General features: G+C 37.4%; 1 protein-coding gene across 8 annotated transcripts in view; it reads left to right on the top strand.

The window, feature by feature from the left end:
- The window catches only part of LOC105498993 (zinc finger protein 782), a 51,003-nt gene that overhangs the window by 12,761 nt on the left and 24,903 nt on the right, over positions 1–13,339 (top strand). For 7 of the 8 annotated variants that reach the window (XR_003013434.2, XR_003013436.2, XR_003013433.2 and 4 more), the window contains one exon: positions 9,138–9,239. Coding sequence is in view for 3 of the 8 variants with exons in the window: in XM_024786768.2 (XP_024642536.2) it covers positions 9,138–9,239 (102 nt within the window). In the remaining 5 variants the exon portion in view is untranslated. The other variant, XM_024786769.2, reaches the window with a different exon arrangement.

Genomic DNA, 13,339 nt, shown 5'->3' with positions numbered 1-13,339 from the left:
AGGCAGTTCTTAAATATGAACGTTTTAGAGACTGATGGTTCCAAATAAGATTGATTAGAGATACTTCCTCCTGTTCCTCTCCTTAAGTACAGCTAAAACTGCTAGTCATTATATGCAAAAACATAAGAAGACTTAACAGTGAGAGAAGGAAACAGACAGGCTAGGGACATTGGAACCCAAGAAATGACACCTCTTTCTCAGTTTTATTTTTGCGTAATGCATCAGCCTGAAACACCAATTGGCACAGACAAAAAAAAAAGTCCCAAGTAAAGTCTGCTTCCTCTAGACAAAAGAACAGGAATGCAACCACCCAGAAAGAGAAAATTTTAGACAACTGCCCTACTCTAACTAACCACTATGGAAAAAACCTGCAACTCTTTCCTATCACCAAAAACTGACTTCCACCCTGGTCCTAGAGTATCAGTACTCCTTCCACTTTGCTTCCTTTTTAATTATAAATTCCATCTTTACATTATCCCTTTGCTACTATAACTCCAGCATAAGCTGTTAAAAGTAACCATGCAGCTTCTCCAGCACTTTGCTGCCTAGAAAGTTCTTCCACCAGTTATATTAGTTCACCACTCTTTAAGTTTTGCCTTCCATAAAGCCTTGAGGCATGGATACAATGCAGCCACCTTCTTTGGTACTGTGTAAAAAGGATGGCCTTTTTTCCAGCTCGTAATACATGCTTCCTCATTTCCATCTGAGGTCTTAGTAGAATGGTCTCTACTGTTTATATTTCTATCAGCATTTTCTTCACAACCATTTAACCAATTTGTAAGAAGTTTGAAACTTTCCTTTGTTTTCCTGTCTTCATTTGAGCCACCCTTAAGGTAGAATCACCCTTAATGCTCCATTCATGGCAGTATAGACATTTTCTGGCCTGCCCCTCCAAATTTTTCCAGCCACTACCCATTACCCAGTTCCAAAGCTACTTCTGCATTTTCAGGTGTTTGTAAAGCAACAACCCACTCCTCAGTACCAGTTTTCTGTCTTAGTCTGTTTTGTGTTGCTGTAACACAACACGGGAGACTGGGTGATTTCAAAAGAAAAAACATTTATTTAGCTCACAGTTCTGGTGGCTGGGAAGTCCCAAATTAGACAGCTTCATCTGGTGAGGACGTCATGCTGCTTCAACTCATGGCAGAAAGTGGAAGGGGAGCAAGCGTGTGCAAAGAAATTGCATGGAAGCAAGAGTGTGAAACTGAGGAAGCCAGTCTCTCTAAACAACTCACTGTCACAGGAACTAATCCATTCCTGTGAGAGCAAGAACTCACTCCCATGGGATGGTGTATTAGTCCGTTCTCATGCTGCTGTGAAGAAACACCTGAGATTGGGTAATTTTCCCCATGGGATGGTGTATTAGTCCATCCTCATGCTGCTGTGAAGAAACACCTGAGATTGGGTAATTATAAAGGAAAGAGGTTTAATTGACTCACAGTTCCACATGGTTGGGGAGGCCTCAGGAAACTTGCAATTATGGTGGAAGGTACCTCTTCACAGGGCAGCAGGAGAGAGAATGAGTGCCCAGTGAAGGGGGAAGCCCATTATAAAACGGTCAACTCGCGTGAGAACTAACTCCCTATCACGAGAATATGATGGGGGAAACCGTCCCTATGACTCAATTGTCTCTTCCTGGTCCTTCCCATGACACATGGGGATTATGGGAGCTACAATTCAAGATGAGATTTGGGTGGGGACACAGCCAAACCATGTCAGAGGCATTAATCTTATCATGAGGTATCCAGCCCCATGACCAAAACACTTCCCACTAAGCCCCACCTCCCAACACTGCATTAAGGATCAAATTTTAACATGTGTTTTGATGGGGACAAACCATACCCAAACCATAGCAGGGGATACGTCAAAGAACAGGGGAGCCAACTGAAAGATCTCCCAGTAGCCAAAATTGCAACAGTTTGAGCAATAAAATAAACAACATAGTATTGGTTTATAACCCAAAGTATGAAAAACTCGTGAGTCCATATTGATACAAATAATTGAATAAATAAGAGAGAATAGAAAATCTCCCAAATAGAAGAATTCCTAATAATTTGTGTAGTTACTCCTCTTCGAGGAAGTGGAGCATAATTCTCCACTGCTGTAGTGAGCTGTGCCTGTGACAGTCTTCTAAAAAGTATAATATGCATACTGGAGAAAAGGAATAACTATAATGGAAAACCCTGGCATCTATTACCTCCACTGGTGATCAAAGTTATCATCAGTGATAAGTCTGTTGATGGCCTATTCCCTTGATGAGATGTGATGAGAATGGTAGACACTTTACCTCTGTGGTCTTTCTCCCAGGAATACATAACCCCACTTCAGTTATGAGGAAAACATCAGAAAAACCAAAACTGAAGAACATTCTACAATGTCCTTTAAACTGTCAAGGTGATCCAAAATACCTCAAAACACTTAGTTTACAGGAGCCTAAGGAAACAGGGTGACTAAATGTAATGTAGAATCTTGGATGAAGCTGTAAAACAGGAAAAAGATATTAGGTAAAAAGGAGCTCTGAATAAAGTGTAGACTTTATTTCATAATGTTATGTTATGAAAAAACTGCCATTGGAATTTCTGATATTACGTGAGACAACTGCTGTGGTAATTTCAGGCGGTAACAGTGAAGGAAGTTTGGAGCAAGGTATACAAGAATTCTTTCCATCCTTTTAACTTTTCTGTAAATCTAAGTTATTCTAAAGTAAAACTTTTTTAAAAAGTAATTACATATGCACAGCTGCAGAGTAGACAGAGAAAAGAATTGCTGAACTTTATGACAGAACGATAGAAATGAGTCACTCTTTACAAAGAAAAAACTAGACTGAATAAAAATGAACAGAGCCCCAGAAACTGAAAGAAAATCTCTAATGTTTGTGTAATTTGAATCCCATAAGAAAAGGCTAAAAAAAATTCAAAGAAATAATGGCTAAAATTTTCCCAAATGTGGCAAAGGTCATAAACCTAGAGATTCAACAAGCTGAGTAAATTCTATACAGGATAAACCCAAAGGAATTCATGCTAAGAAGCATAATTATGAAACTTCTGACAACTAAAGATAAAGAAAAAATCTGACAAGCAACAAAAGGGAAACAATATATTGCTTTTGGGGTAAAAGAATTGGAATGCCAGTGGATTTCTTATTAGAAACCACAGAGAACACATGTTTCAAGTGCTGAAAGAAAAGAATTGTTAACACAACTCTATATCCAGTGTAAGTATCTCTTGGAAATGAAGGGAAAATTGAGACATTCTCAGATGAAGGGAAACTAAGAGTTTATTGCCAGCATACCTACCCCGAAAGAATGGAAGGAAGGAAGTTCTTGGAACAGAAAAGAAATCATAAAAGGAAGCTTTCAAGCATTAGGAAGGAAGAAAGAACAATGGAAAGACTAAAAATGCTGGGAGATACAATATACTTGCCTTCCCTCTTGGGTTTTCTAATTTCGTTTGATGGTTGAAGGGAAAAATGTAACATTCTCTGATGTGGTTCTCAGTGTATACAGAGGAAATATTTAATTTCCTCTGTCACAGTGGACTGTGATAAGTAATATGTATATAATTTAACATATAGAGTAACCACTAAAAAACAACTTACGTAGTATACTCAAAAATATTTTAGAAACATAGATAAGTAAAAAATTGAATTCTAAAAAAAAAAAATGTTCAGGAGAGGAGATCAGGAAAAAATGAATAAAAATTCAAGGGAAGAAACAGAAAACAAATAAAATGGCAGATTAAAGCCCTAGCATATCAATAATTACATTAAATGGTCTAAATACACTAATTAAAAGACAGATTGAAAGAGTTGGTTTTTAAAATTCACCTAAATATATGCCATCTACAAGAAATTCACTTCAAAAATAATAGGTAGATTGAAAGTAAAAGAATAGAAGAAGGTGGACCATGGAGCATTAACCATAAAAAAGCAGGATTGGCTATGTTCATATCAGATAAAGGAGACTTCAGAGCACAGAAAATTGTTGATACAGAGTGATGTTACATGTCAGTCTGCCAAGAAGACAACAATTTTTTTTCTTTTCTTTTTTTTTTTTTTTTTGAGACAGAGTCTTGTTCTGTCGCCCAGGCTGGAGTGCAGTGGCGCGATCTCAGCTCACTGCAAACTCTGCCTCCTGGGTTCACGCCATTCTCCTGACTCAGCCCCCCAAGTAGCTGGGATTACGGGTACTCGCTACCACACCTGGCTAATTTTCTTTTCTTTTCTTTTTTTTTTTTTTTTTTTTTTTTTTTGAGACGGAGTCTCGCTCTGTAGCCCAGGCTGGAGTGCAGTGGCCGGATCTCAGCTCACTGCAAGCTCCGCCTCCCGGGTTCACGCCATTCTCCTGCCTCAGCCTCCCGAGTAGCTGGGACTACAGGCGCCCGCCACTTCGCCCGGCTAATTTTTTGTATTTTTTAGTAGAGACGGGGTTTCACCGTGTTAGCCAGGATGGTCTCAATCTCCTGACCTCGTGATCCACCCGTCTCGGCCTCCCAAAGTGCTGGGATTACAAGCATGAGCCACCGCACTTGGCCTAAGACAGCAGTTTTTAAATCCTAAATGCTTCAATATTCCAAGAGATTACATCTTATGCAACTGTAGTACAATGTCAGTATCAGGAAGTTGACATTGGCACAACAGGTGTATAGTTCTGTGTTATTTATCACATGTATAGATTGGTATAACCACCACTACAGTCAAGTCAGCAGAACTATTCAGTCACCACAAAGAGCTTTGTCCTACCCCTTTATATAAAGTCAGCCCAACTCCTTTTACAATCCCTTAACTCATGGTAGTCACTAAGTTGGTAAGCTATCATTTCTTCTAATGCTTTTCAGCCCCGCCCTCTTCTCCTCTCCTGAAACTTGTGTGACACAATTGTTAGATATTACGTTATAGTCTTACAGGTCCCTGTGGCTTTAGTCTGTTTGCTGTCTGTTGTTCAGATTGGGTAATTTCTACTCTTCTATATTAAAATTCATGGATTCTTTCCTCTGTCTTCTTTATTCTGCTGTTGAACCCATCCACTGAGTATTTTTTAACTCTAAAATATCTACTTCATAGATCTTCTCTTTCTTTGCTGAGACTTTCTATTTTTGCTTCATATTTCTTACTATTTATTTAAACATTTATATGATGGCTTATTTAAAGACTTTATCAGATATTTTTAACTTATGTGCCATCTCAGTGTTGGCATCTATTGATTGTCTTTGCTTAATCAAGTTGAAGTTGTCTTAGATCTTAGTATGACAAGTGATTTTAGATTGAACCTATTTGGAAATTATAAGATCTATGTCTTTGTAGCAGGCATTCTCTGACACCACTGTGGCAGGGGAGGTGGGGGGTGCTGCCTCCTTATTGAAAGGTGGGCTGAAAGTCCAGGTTTCCTGTTCAGCCTCTGTCGGCACCTGGAGGAGGGGTTGTCATTACTGCTGAATGGTAGTGGCAGTTCAAGATCCCCATTTTGCCTTCACTGATAATACCCTGCATGGGAGGATCCGGAGTGCCTCATTACTGCTCCCCATGGGGCTTCGACTGACACTGGGGGGCAGGGGACCTTGTCACTGCCTGGCTTGGAGACATGTCTCAGCCCCCAGTCAGCCCTCTCTGACATGTCCCTGGTGGAGCGGTAAGGGAGCCTTCCTCCAGCCTGGTGAGCACAGACATTTGAGTTCCCCACGTGGCCTTTCATGGCAGCAGTAGAGGTGGAGAATGTATTTTTTATTTTGTGTTTGGCTGAAATAAGAACAGTCGTTGTCTAAAAGTTTTCAGTCTTGCTAGGCTGCCTCTTTCCTGAACCTCTGGTTTGAGAGTACAAGTTTTGGGTTTTATGTTTTGTTTTGTTTTGTTTTTTCTGTCTCCACATTCATGTTGCTTGTTGCCAGCTTCTCCAGCTTCTAATTGGGAATATATCATTGTCATTCCTTAAGTCCTGAGGTCCCTGAACAATCTGCTGTCTTCTCTCCACCTTTCAGCATCTTATGTTTTTAAATATATAATATCCATAGTTTTTAGCTATACTTACCAGAAAAGATAGGAGGAAATACCTCTACTCCATATTTCTAATAGAACATGGCTTTTTTATTTTAAATTTTTGACTCTTTGAAAATTTTTTTTTACTATTACTGTTTTCTCACTTAATTCCTATTTGGAGAGCAAGATTTTTTTAAATCCTTTTAAAGTTTATTTAAACTCATTTCAGGGCCCATGATACGATTTATCCTGGTTAAATGTTTCATATGTATTTGAAAATATGTGTTTTCCTTTTGGATCGGTGTTCTATAAATGGAGGTCATGTTGGTTGATAATATTCTTGAAGTCTTCTGTACTCCTTCTTATTTATTTGTAATCTACTTCTATAAATTATTGAGCAAGGAGTTTTACTGTGCAGCTACAATTGTGGATTTGGTTATTCTTCCAGTTTCATCAGGATTTGCTTTATGTATTTTGAAGTAGTGTTATAAGATGGAAAAACATTTGTGATTGCTATATCCTCTTGATTAATTATTCCCTTTATCATTATGCAGAATTTCTCTTTATGTATGCTGTTTATATATTATGAAACCCATAATAAATAATATTGTCTAAAAAGATAACTTGAAAGATAATATTCGGCCGGGCGCGGTGGCTCAAGCCTGTAATCCCAGCACTTTGGGAGGCTGAGACGGGCGGATCACGAGGTCAGGAGATCGAGACCATCCTGGTTAACATGGTGAAACCCCGTCTCTACTAAAAAAAAAATACAAAAAACTAGCCGGGCAAGGTGGCGGACGCCTGTAGTCCCAGCTACTCGGGAGGCCGGCAGGAGAATGGCGTGAACCCGGGAGGCGGAGCTTGCAGTGAGCTGAGATCCAGCCACTGCACTCCAGCCTGGGTGACAGCGCGAGACTCCGTCTCAAAAAAAAAAAAAAAAAAAGAAAGATAATATTCTATTTAAAGAAAATTCCAAGAATGAGAAAAGTATATTTTATTTTCATCCTCTTTTTTCCAGTTTATGGTGCTCTTTATCTCTATAAATTTTTTTATATAAATCAAAAATTTTCATAGTACCGTTTTTCTTCTGTCAGGAAAATTTAACATTTCTTGTAATACACATCAGTTGCTGATAAATTGTTTCAGTTTTTTTTTTTTTTTTGGCTGAAACATCTTTGCTAAGTATAGAATTTTAGGTTGATTTTTTTTCTTTCAGTACTTTAAGAGTGTCACTTCATTGTCTTCCAGACTGTAAAATTTCTAACAAGAAGTCAGCTTTAATTTTCTTTGTTCTTCTGCACATATTATGTCTTTTTCTGTCTGCATAAAATTTACTTTTTTTCAGCAGGTTTTAGCAATTTGATTATAATGTATATGGGTGTGATTTTATGTTTCCTCTTGGCATTTATTTAGCTTCTTGGATCTGCAGGTTTATATAGGTCATTAAAATTGGCAAATTTTGGCCACTGTTGCTTCAAAATTTTCTCTCCCTTTCCTTTTTATCTTCTGGAATGCTGATTACATATATGTTAGACTACAAATTTATTTAACCACAGATCACAGATAACTCTGTTTATTATTTTCCAGTCTCTCTATGTGTTGCCCAGGCTGGTCTTGAACTCCCAGCTTCAGGCAATCCTCCTGCCCCGCCCTCCCAAATAACTGGGATTACAGATGTCACTGTGCCTGGCCATATGGGCCATTTCTTTGTTTGGTTGTTACTGATTGATTTTTTTCCTTGATAAGAGTCTTGTATACCTAGTAATTTTTTATTGGGTGCTAGATATTGTGAATTTTACATTGTGAGTTGCTAGATTTTGTTGTATTCTTTTACGTATTTCTGAGCCTTTTCTGGGATGTAGTTAAGTTACTTGGAATTAGTTCGATCATTTCAAGATACACTTTAAGCTTTGTTGTGTTGGATTCAGAGCTCACTTTAGTCTAGAATTAATTTGGTCCCTCTTCTAAAGCAGTACCCTTCTGGTTATTCTACCCTGTTGGTCATTAATTAGGAGGTTTTTCTACCCTAGTTGGTGATGCTCGTTGTCTATCATCAACAAAATCTAGCAACTCACAATGTAAAATTCACAATATCTAGCACCCAATAAAAAATTACTAGGTATGAATGATCATTCCTACCTTTGTGTCCGCTGTAGTGATTTTTCAGCCTATTCTTTTTCACTGGTTTTTTCCTAACCTTGAGTGATTTTCTTATATGCTTGTACAAGTCAGTACTCAGGAGACCCTTCTGCAGATCTCCAGCATTTTATATCAGTATAGCTCTTTCTTCACTGGCATTTACTCCCACAAATTCTAGTTGCCAGGGATTCCTTAAACATCCAGTTTTGTCACATCAGCTTACCAAGTCTGCCAGCCTCTGCTTTGGTGTTCTCTTTTTCTGCTCTGGGTTGGCAACTCTCTCACAAGTAGCCTGTGATAATCATAGGGCTCACCTCATTGTTTCTCTACTTTCAAGGATCACTGTCTGCACTGCCTCTTGGCTAAAACCTAATTACCATTTTTTATATTTTGTTTGGTTTTTTAGTTGTCTGTTATGGAGCAGCAAGTCAGTTTCTTTTACCCTGTTACAGCCAGATATGGAAGTCCTCATGAAATATCTTCCTTGACACCCAAGACATTGGCCATTTTAGAATTGTATGTTATTTAGGTGTGCAGTTTAGGGGTTCAAGGAGATTGACCATTTATGAGAATAAGAGAATGTTTTCTGGCCAGGTGTGGTGGCTCACGCCGCTGTACTTTGGGAGGCCAGGGTGAGATAATTGCTTGGGGCCAGGAGTTTGAGACTAGCCTAGGTAACATAGTAAGACTCTGTCTTTACAAAAAAACTTTTAAAAATTAGCCGGGTATGGTGGTGCACACTTGTAGTCCCAGCTACTCAGGAGGCTGAGGCAGGAGGATTACTTGAACCCAGGAGTTTGAGGCTGCAGTGAGCCATGGTCGCACCACTGCACTTCAGCCTGAGTGACAAAGGGACCGTGTTGCTAAAAAAAAAAGTAAGAAAGAAAATGGTTTTTTTTGGTTACTTCCTCAAAGAAGGTCCAGTGAGCACCCTGAATATGCCCCTTCTGAAACTGTAGCTTTTTCACATTCAGAAACAGTAGAACCTATACAACTAATGCAAATGCTAAATTATTTCCCATTTATAGGGTACTGCTTTACAAAACCAGAACTGATCTTCACATTGGAACAAGGAGAAGATCCATGGTTATTAGAGAAAGAGAAAGGATTTCTAAGCAGGAACTCCCCAGGTGAGTTACTGAATTCAATGAGCAGAAGGTTCACTGATTCACTAGGAGGACTCACAGAACTCAGCATATAGTCATAATAATGGTTAAATTATATACAGTGAAAAGATACAAAGAGAAATCAGCAAAGATTAAAGGTGCATGGGGCAAAGTTCATAGGAAACAAACCGTAAGTTTCTGAGAGTTCATACAGTTCCCCAAGCACAGTTCCCTAAGCAAGGAATTGCGAAAACCCATGTAAATGTTGTCTACCCAGAATTGGTGCCCAGGATTTTTATTGCGGGCTAACCATGTAGACACCCTCTGTCTAGCATGCACCAAAAATCCAGACTTTGAGATGGAAAACCGGTGTTCTCTATCATGTTGTTTGTACAGGGCTGGCACAGTGAGCTCCTCAGCAGTTATGGGAATCTTGTTTCTAGATGCCAGCCAAGGGCAAACCTAATAAGAAAGTCTTTCTAAGAGTAGCAGTCTCAGGCCTGCTGTATCAACTCTTGTCTCTACAAAACCTATGCAAATCCCTGGCATAACATAGATTAAGACAAACATATTTACCATATCAACGAATGTAAGTGGATTAAATGCGCCTATTAGGAGAAAATTCTATTAGATTTTGTTAAAGAAGTATATTTAAAAAATAATTGGAGAAGTTCAAAATACAGTTAGGAATTGCTAAGGCAATAAAGTACAATAATTCAGGTTTTATTTGCTTTAAATTCCTACTTCTATCGCATAATCTTGGAATACTTTATCCTATACTTTATCTCTTCTTTTTGTGAACTCAGTAACTAACACTAAAGTTAAATTCAGGTCAAAAAATAGAGAAAAGAAAGGGCATTTTGATAATGCTAAAGTAGACAGTTTTGAAAGGATATGTTAAAAGTAGACAACTTTAAAATATATTTAAGAGTTTTGAATATTTGTGTACTAAATTACCGGGTTTCATAAAACAAAAAACCACAAGTGTTCCGAGGAAATACGGAAACATATAGGTAGCGTAGCCTTTAATTTACCTTTTTGATTTCATACCGGAACCAGAGAATCACAACTGAGATCCTAGACTAGTGCTCAGCAAATGAGGACACAGGGGAAATTCTACCTGCTCCCTATTTCGGTCAGGAAAGATTTTTCTAGAACACAGCCATAGCTGTTCATTTATGTGCTAATGCTGCAAGGTAGAAATGAGTAGCTGCAACAGAGACCACATGATCAGCCCAGCGGAGAACATTTACTCTCTGGCCTTTTCAGAAAAAGTTTACTGAATCCTGCTCTAGAAGTTATAAATAACATGTTTTATAAAACTGAATCTGCTGTGGCTTTCAAAACTCTACTCTTTTAACAAAGAATGAATCCATTTTAAAATGACCATGGGACACTGACAAAATATAAAAGTATTTTGTGCAAACATCAATAAATTCCACAAAGTAAAGATAGTATTGTCCAGTAAAACTATAAATTGCAAACAATGTGAGAAGAATTAAAGTCTCTCTGTCTTAAAATCAATAAGGACTATATAAACATATTTAATCAAAGAGTAAATGAAAATCAAAATTGTCCAATATCCAGAAAATTTCAAAGGTAAAAAACATGCATACTAGAACCTTTGGGATATAGATAAAGCAGTGCTTAGAAAAAACTTTTAGTCTTATATTAGTCTTATATAATTGTTTTTTAAAGTGAGAAAGTTTTCAAAGAAAACTAAGCAAAGCAAAAGATGTAATAAAAATAAAACTATATTAGTATAAATTTTAAAGCCAAAAGTGGTTCTTGCAATAAAAATAACTGAATAAAATAGATAATCTCAATTAGAAAAAGGGGGAAAGCACTATTACTCACTTAAAGTTTTGATTTAAATTCCTACTTCTGTGGTATAGTTTGAAATCCTTTAGTGTATGCCTTATCTCTTCTTTTTGTTAACTCACAATCTACTGGATAGATGTGTTAAAAAAAAAAAAAAAAAGAAATGAAACACTGTGCCAGAGAGCACATAGTTATTGAATGAGCTCCATTCCTACCTGGATTATAATCCACTAAAAAGAATGGTCCCTGCTTTACTCTTCTATATATTGAGTCCATGCAATATAACACATAAGTATTTTTAATAATATTGTGTATTAACTTCAAAGCCACTTGGGAGAGGTGTTTCTTATTGATTCATTCAAAAAACATTATCCCTAAATGCAAACACCCAAGTCAAATTTCTGAGACTTTTGAATAATCAGGTGTAGGTTAGCATTGGGACTGAGCACTTGTGTAGGAAAGAGGAGGTAATTTTGAGGCACATTGCTTTTTAAGAGTCACTGTCTTCATTTATATTACAGAGAGGTATAAAGTATATCAGAATGAAGGTTATATTTTGTAAAGGAGAACAAAGCTGCATAAAATAATGCTATTGATTAAAAAGTGAACTATTATTTTACGTACAACTAAGAAAGAGAAAATGCCATTTAACTGTGCACGTGAGGTAAGTTTTAAAATACTCCCTAATTTGAATGATGGTAACTTTCTTAAAAAATCATGAGTGTCAGATATATGAGTACTATCCATATATCCCTTGTTAAAATGAATAATATAGACAGTAACTACTTTTAGATTGTAAATAAATGTTCCTTACATTTGTGGGAAGACACAAGAAGCCTTTTGTGTGTATGTAATTTGGGAAATGCTTTGCGTTGCCTGAAGGGCATCTAGAATCTACATAGGTCTAAGGCTAAAAAGCAGAGTGACTCAGAGAAAGAATATAAGACTGTTACTGTCAATATACTATTTACTGGTGATATACTGTCAAGACTAGAGCAGAAAAGACTTTGGGCTATTGCAGTGACAGCTAGAACATGTAATGAGCCTGCAGTTAGTGTAAAACCTTCTTTTCCTGAATATCTCTTAGGGCACTAAGGCAGTGTATTTAAAGCCTTGGGGCTGACATTTTTGCATGGAATGTGGGTAGCAGTAGGGCAATAGCAGTCAAACATACACAAGAAATTTATGATAAATAAATATAAAGGATACGTGTAAAGTTTTTAAGTCCAGGTTAAAATATGATCCTTAAGGTACTCACAATCGATAAAAACTAGCAATGTTAAAAAGTAGATTGAAAACAGAATTAAGGATTGGACAAAGACAAGGCTGGTTTTAGGGAAAAGAGTGAGCAAACTGAAGAGACAAAAGTTAAGATTTGATGATCTAAAAAGATTCACTATTGACCAGGTGCAGTGGCTCATGCCTGTAATCCTAGCACTTAGGGAGGCCGAGACAGGTGGATCACCTGAGATCAAGAGTTTGAGACCAGCCTGGCCAGCATGGCAAAACCTTATATCTACTAAAAATACAAAAATTACAGGCATATGCCTGTAATCCCAGCTGCTCAGGAGGCTGAGACAGGAGAAGCACTTGAACCCAGGAGGCAGAAGTTGCAGTGAGCCAAGATCACACCACTATACTCCAACCTGGGCGACAGTGAGACTCCATCTCAAAAAAAAGAAAAAAAAAAAAAAAGATTCACTGTTGAACAACCCTGATACAATAAACCAAGTCACCAGAGCTAGGGCAGAGCAGTGAATCCAATCGAGGTGGAAAAATGACTTTAACTCCCATCAATTTTATACTTCCACTTACACATTTGTGTTCCTTTGATAATACAGACAGAATTAAAATGTGGTCTACAGTAGTATTTCTTCTAACATGAGGAAATTGGTGCCATTATAAATTTATTTTGTGATATGTAGAAAGGAAATGGAGCTTCAACTGGACTATTGTAGGCTAATGATTATCCTACCATTGTAATTTATATTTGTATAAGAATCTAGACTAGCTTTACTAAGGCAAACCCTTAGTAGTAGACTAAGTAGTAGACAGGGTTGCCCTAAGGCAAACCCTGTCTCAGATAAAACCACTAATCCATTGATTTTTGTTGTTAGCTACTTCATTTTGGTAATCTTTTTTTTATTCATCCCATTCTCTGATTTTCCTGTTCCCAGGATCCAGTGCTCTTACATATACACCATTTTCAGTCATTTTGTTGATTTATATCCTCTTCTCTATTCAGTTTTGAAATTTTTATTTTAAGATGCCAAATACAGACATATATTCATTTCCCATTTCTT

Source organism: Macaca nemestrina, chromosome 14 (assembly GCF_043159975.1).
Source record: "Macaca nemestrina isolate mMacNem1 chromosome 14, mMacNem.hap1, whole genome shotgun sequence".
In the NCBI taxonomy this organism is placed as follows: domain Eukaryota; kingdom Metazoa; phylum Chordata; class Mammalia; order Primates; family Cercopithecidae; genus Macaca; species Macaca nemestrina.
Note: the sequence above shows the minus strand (reverse complement) of the source record. Positions and strands in the feature narration are given on the sequence as shown.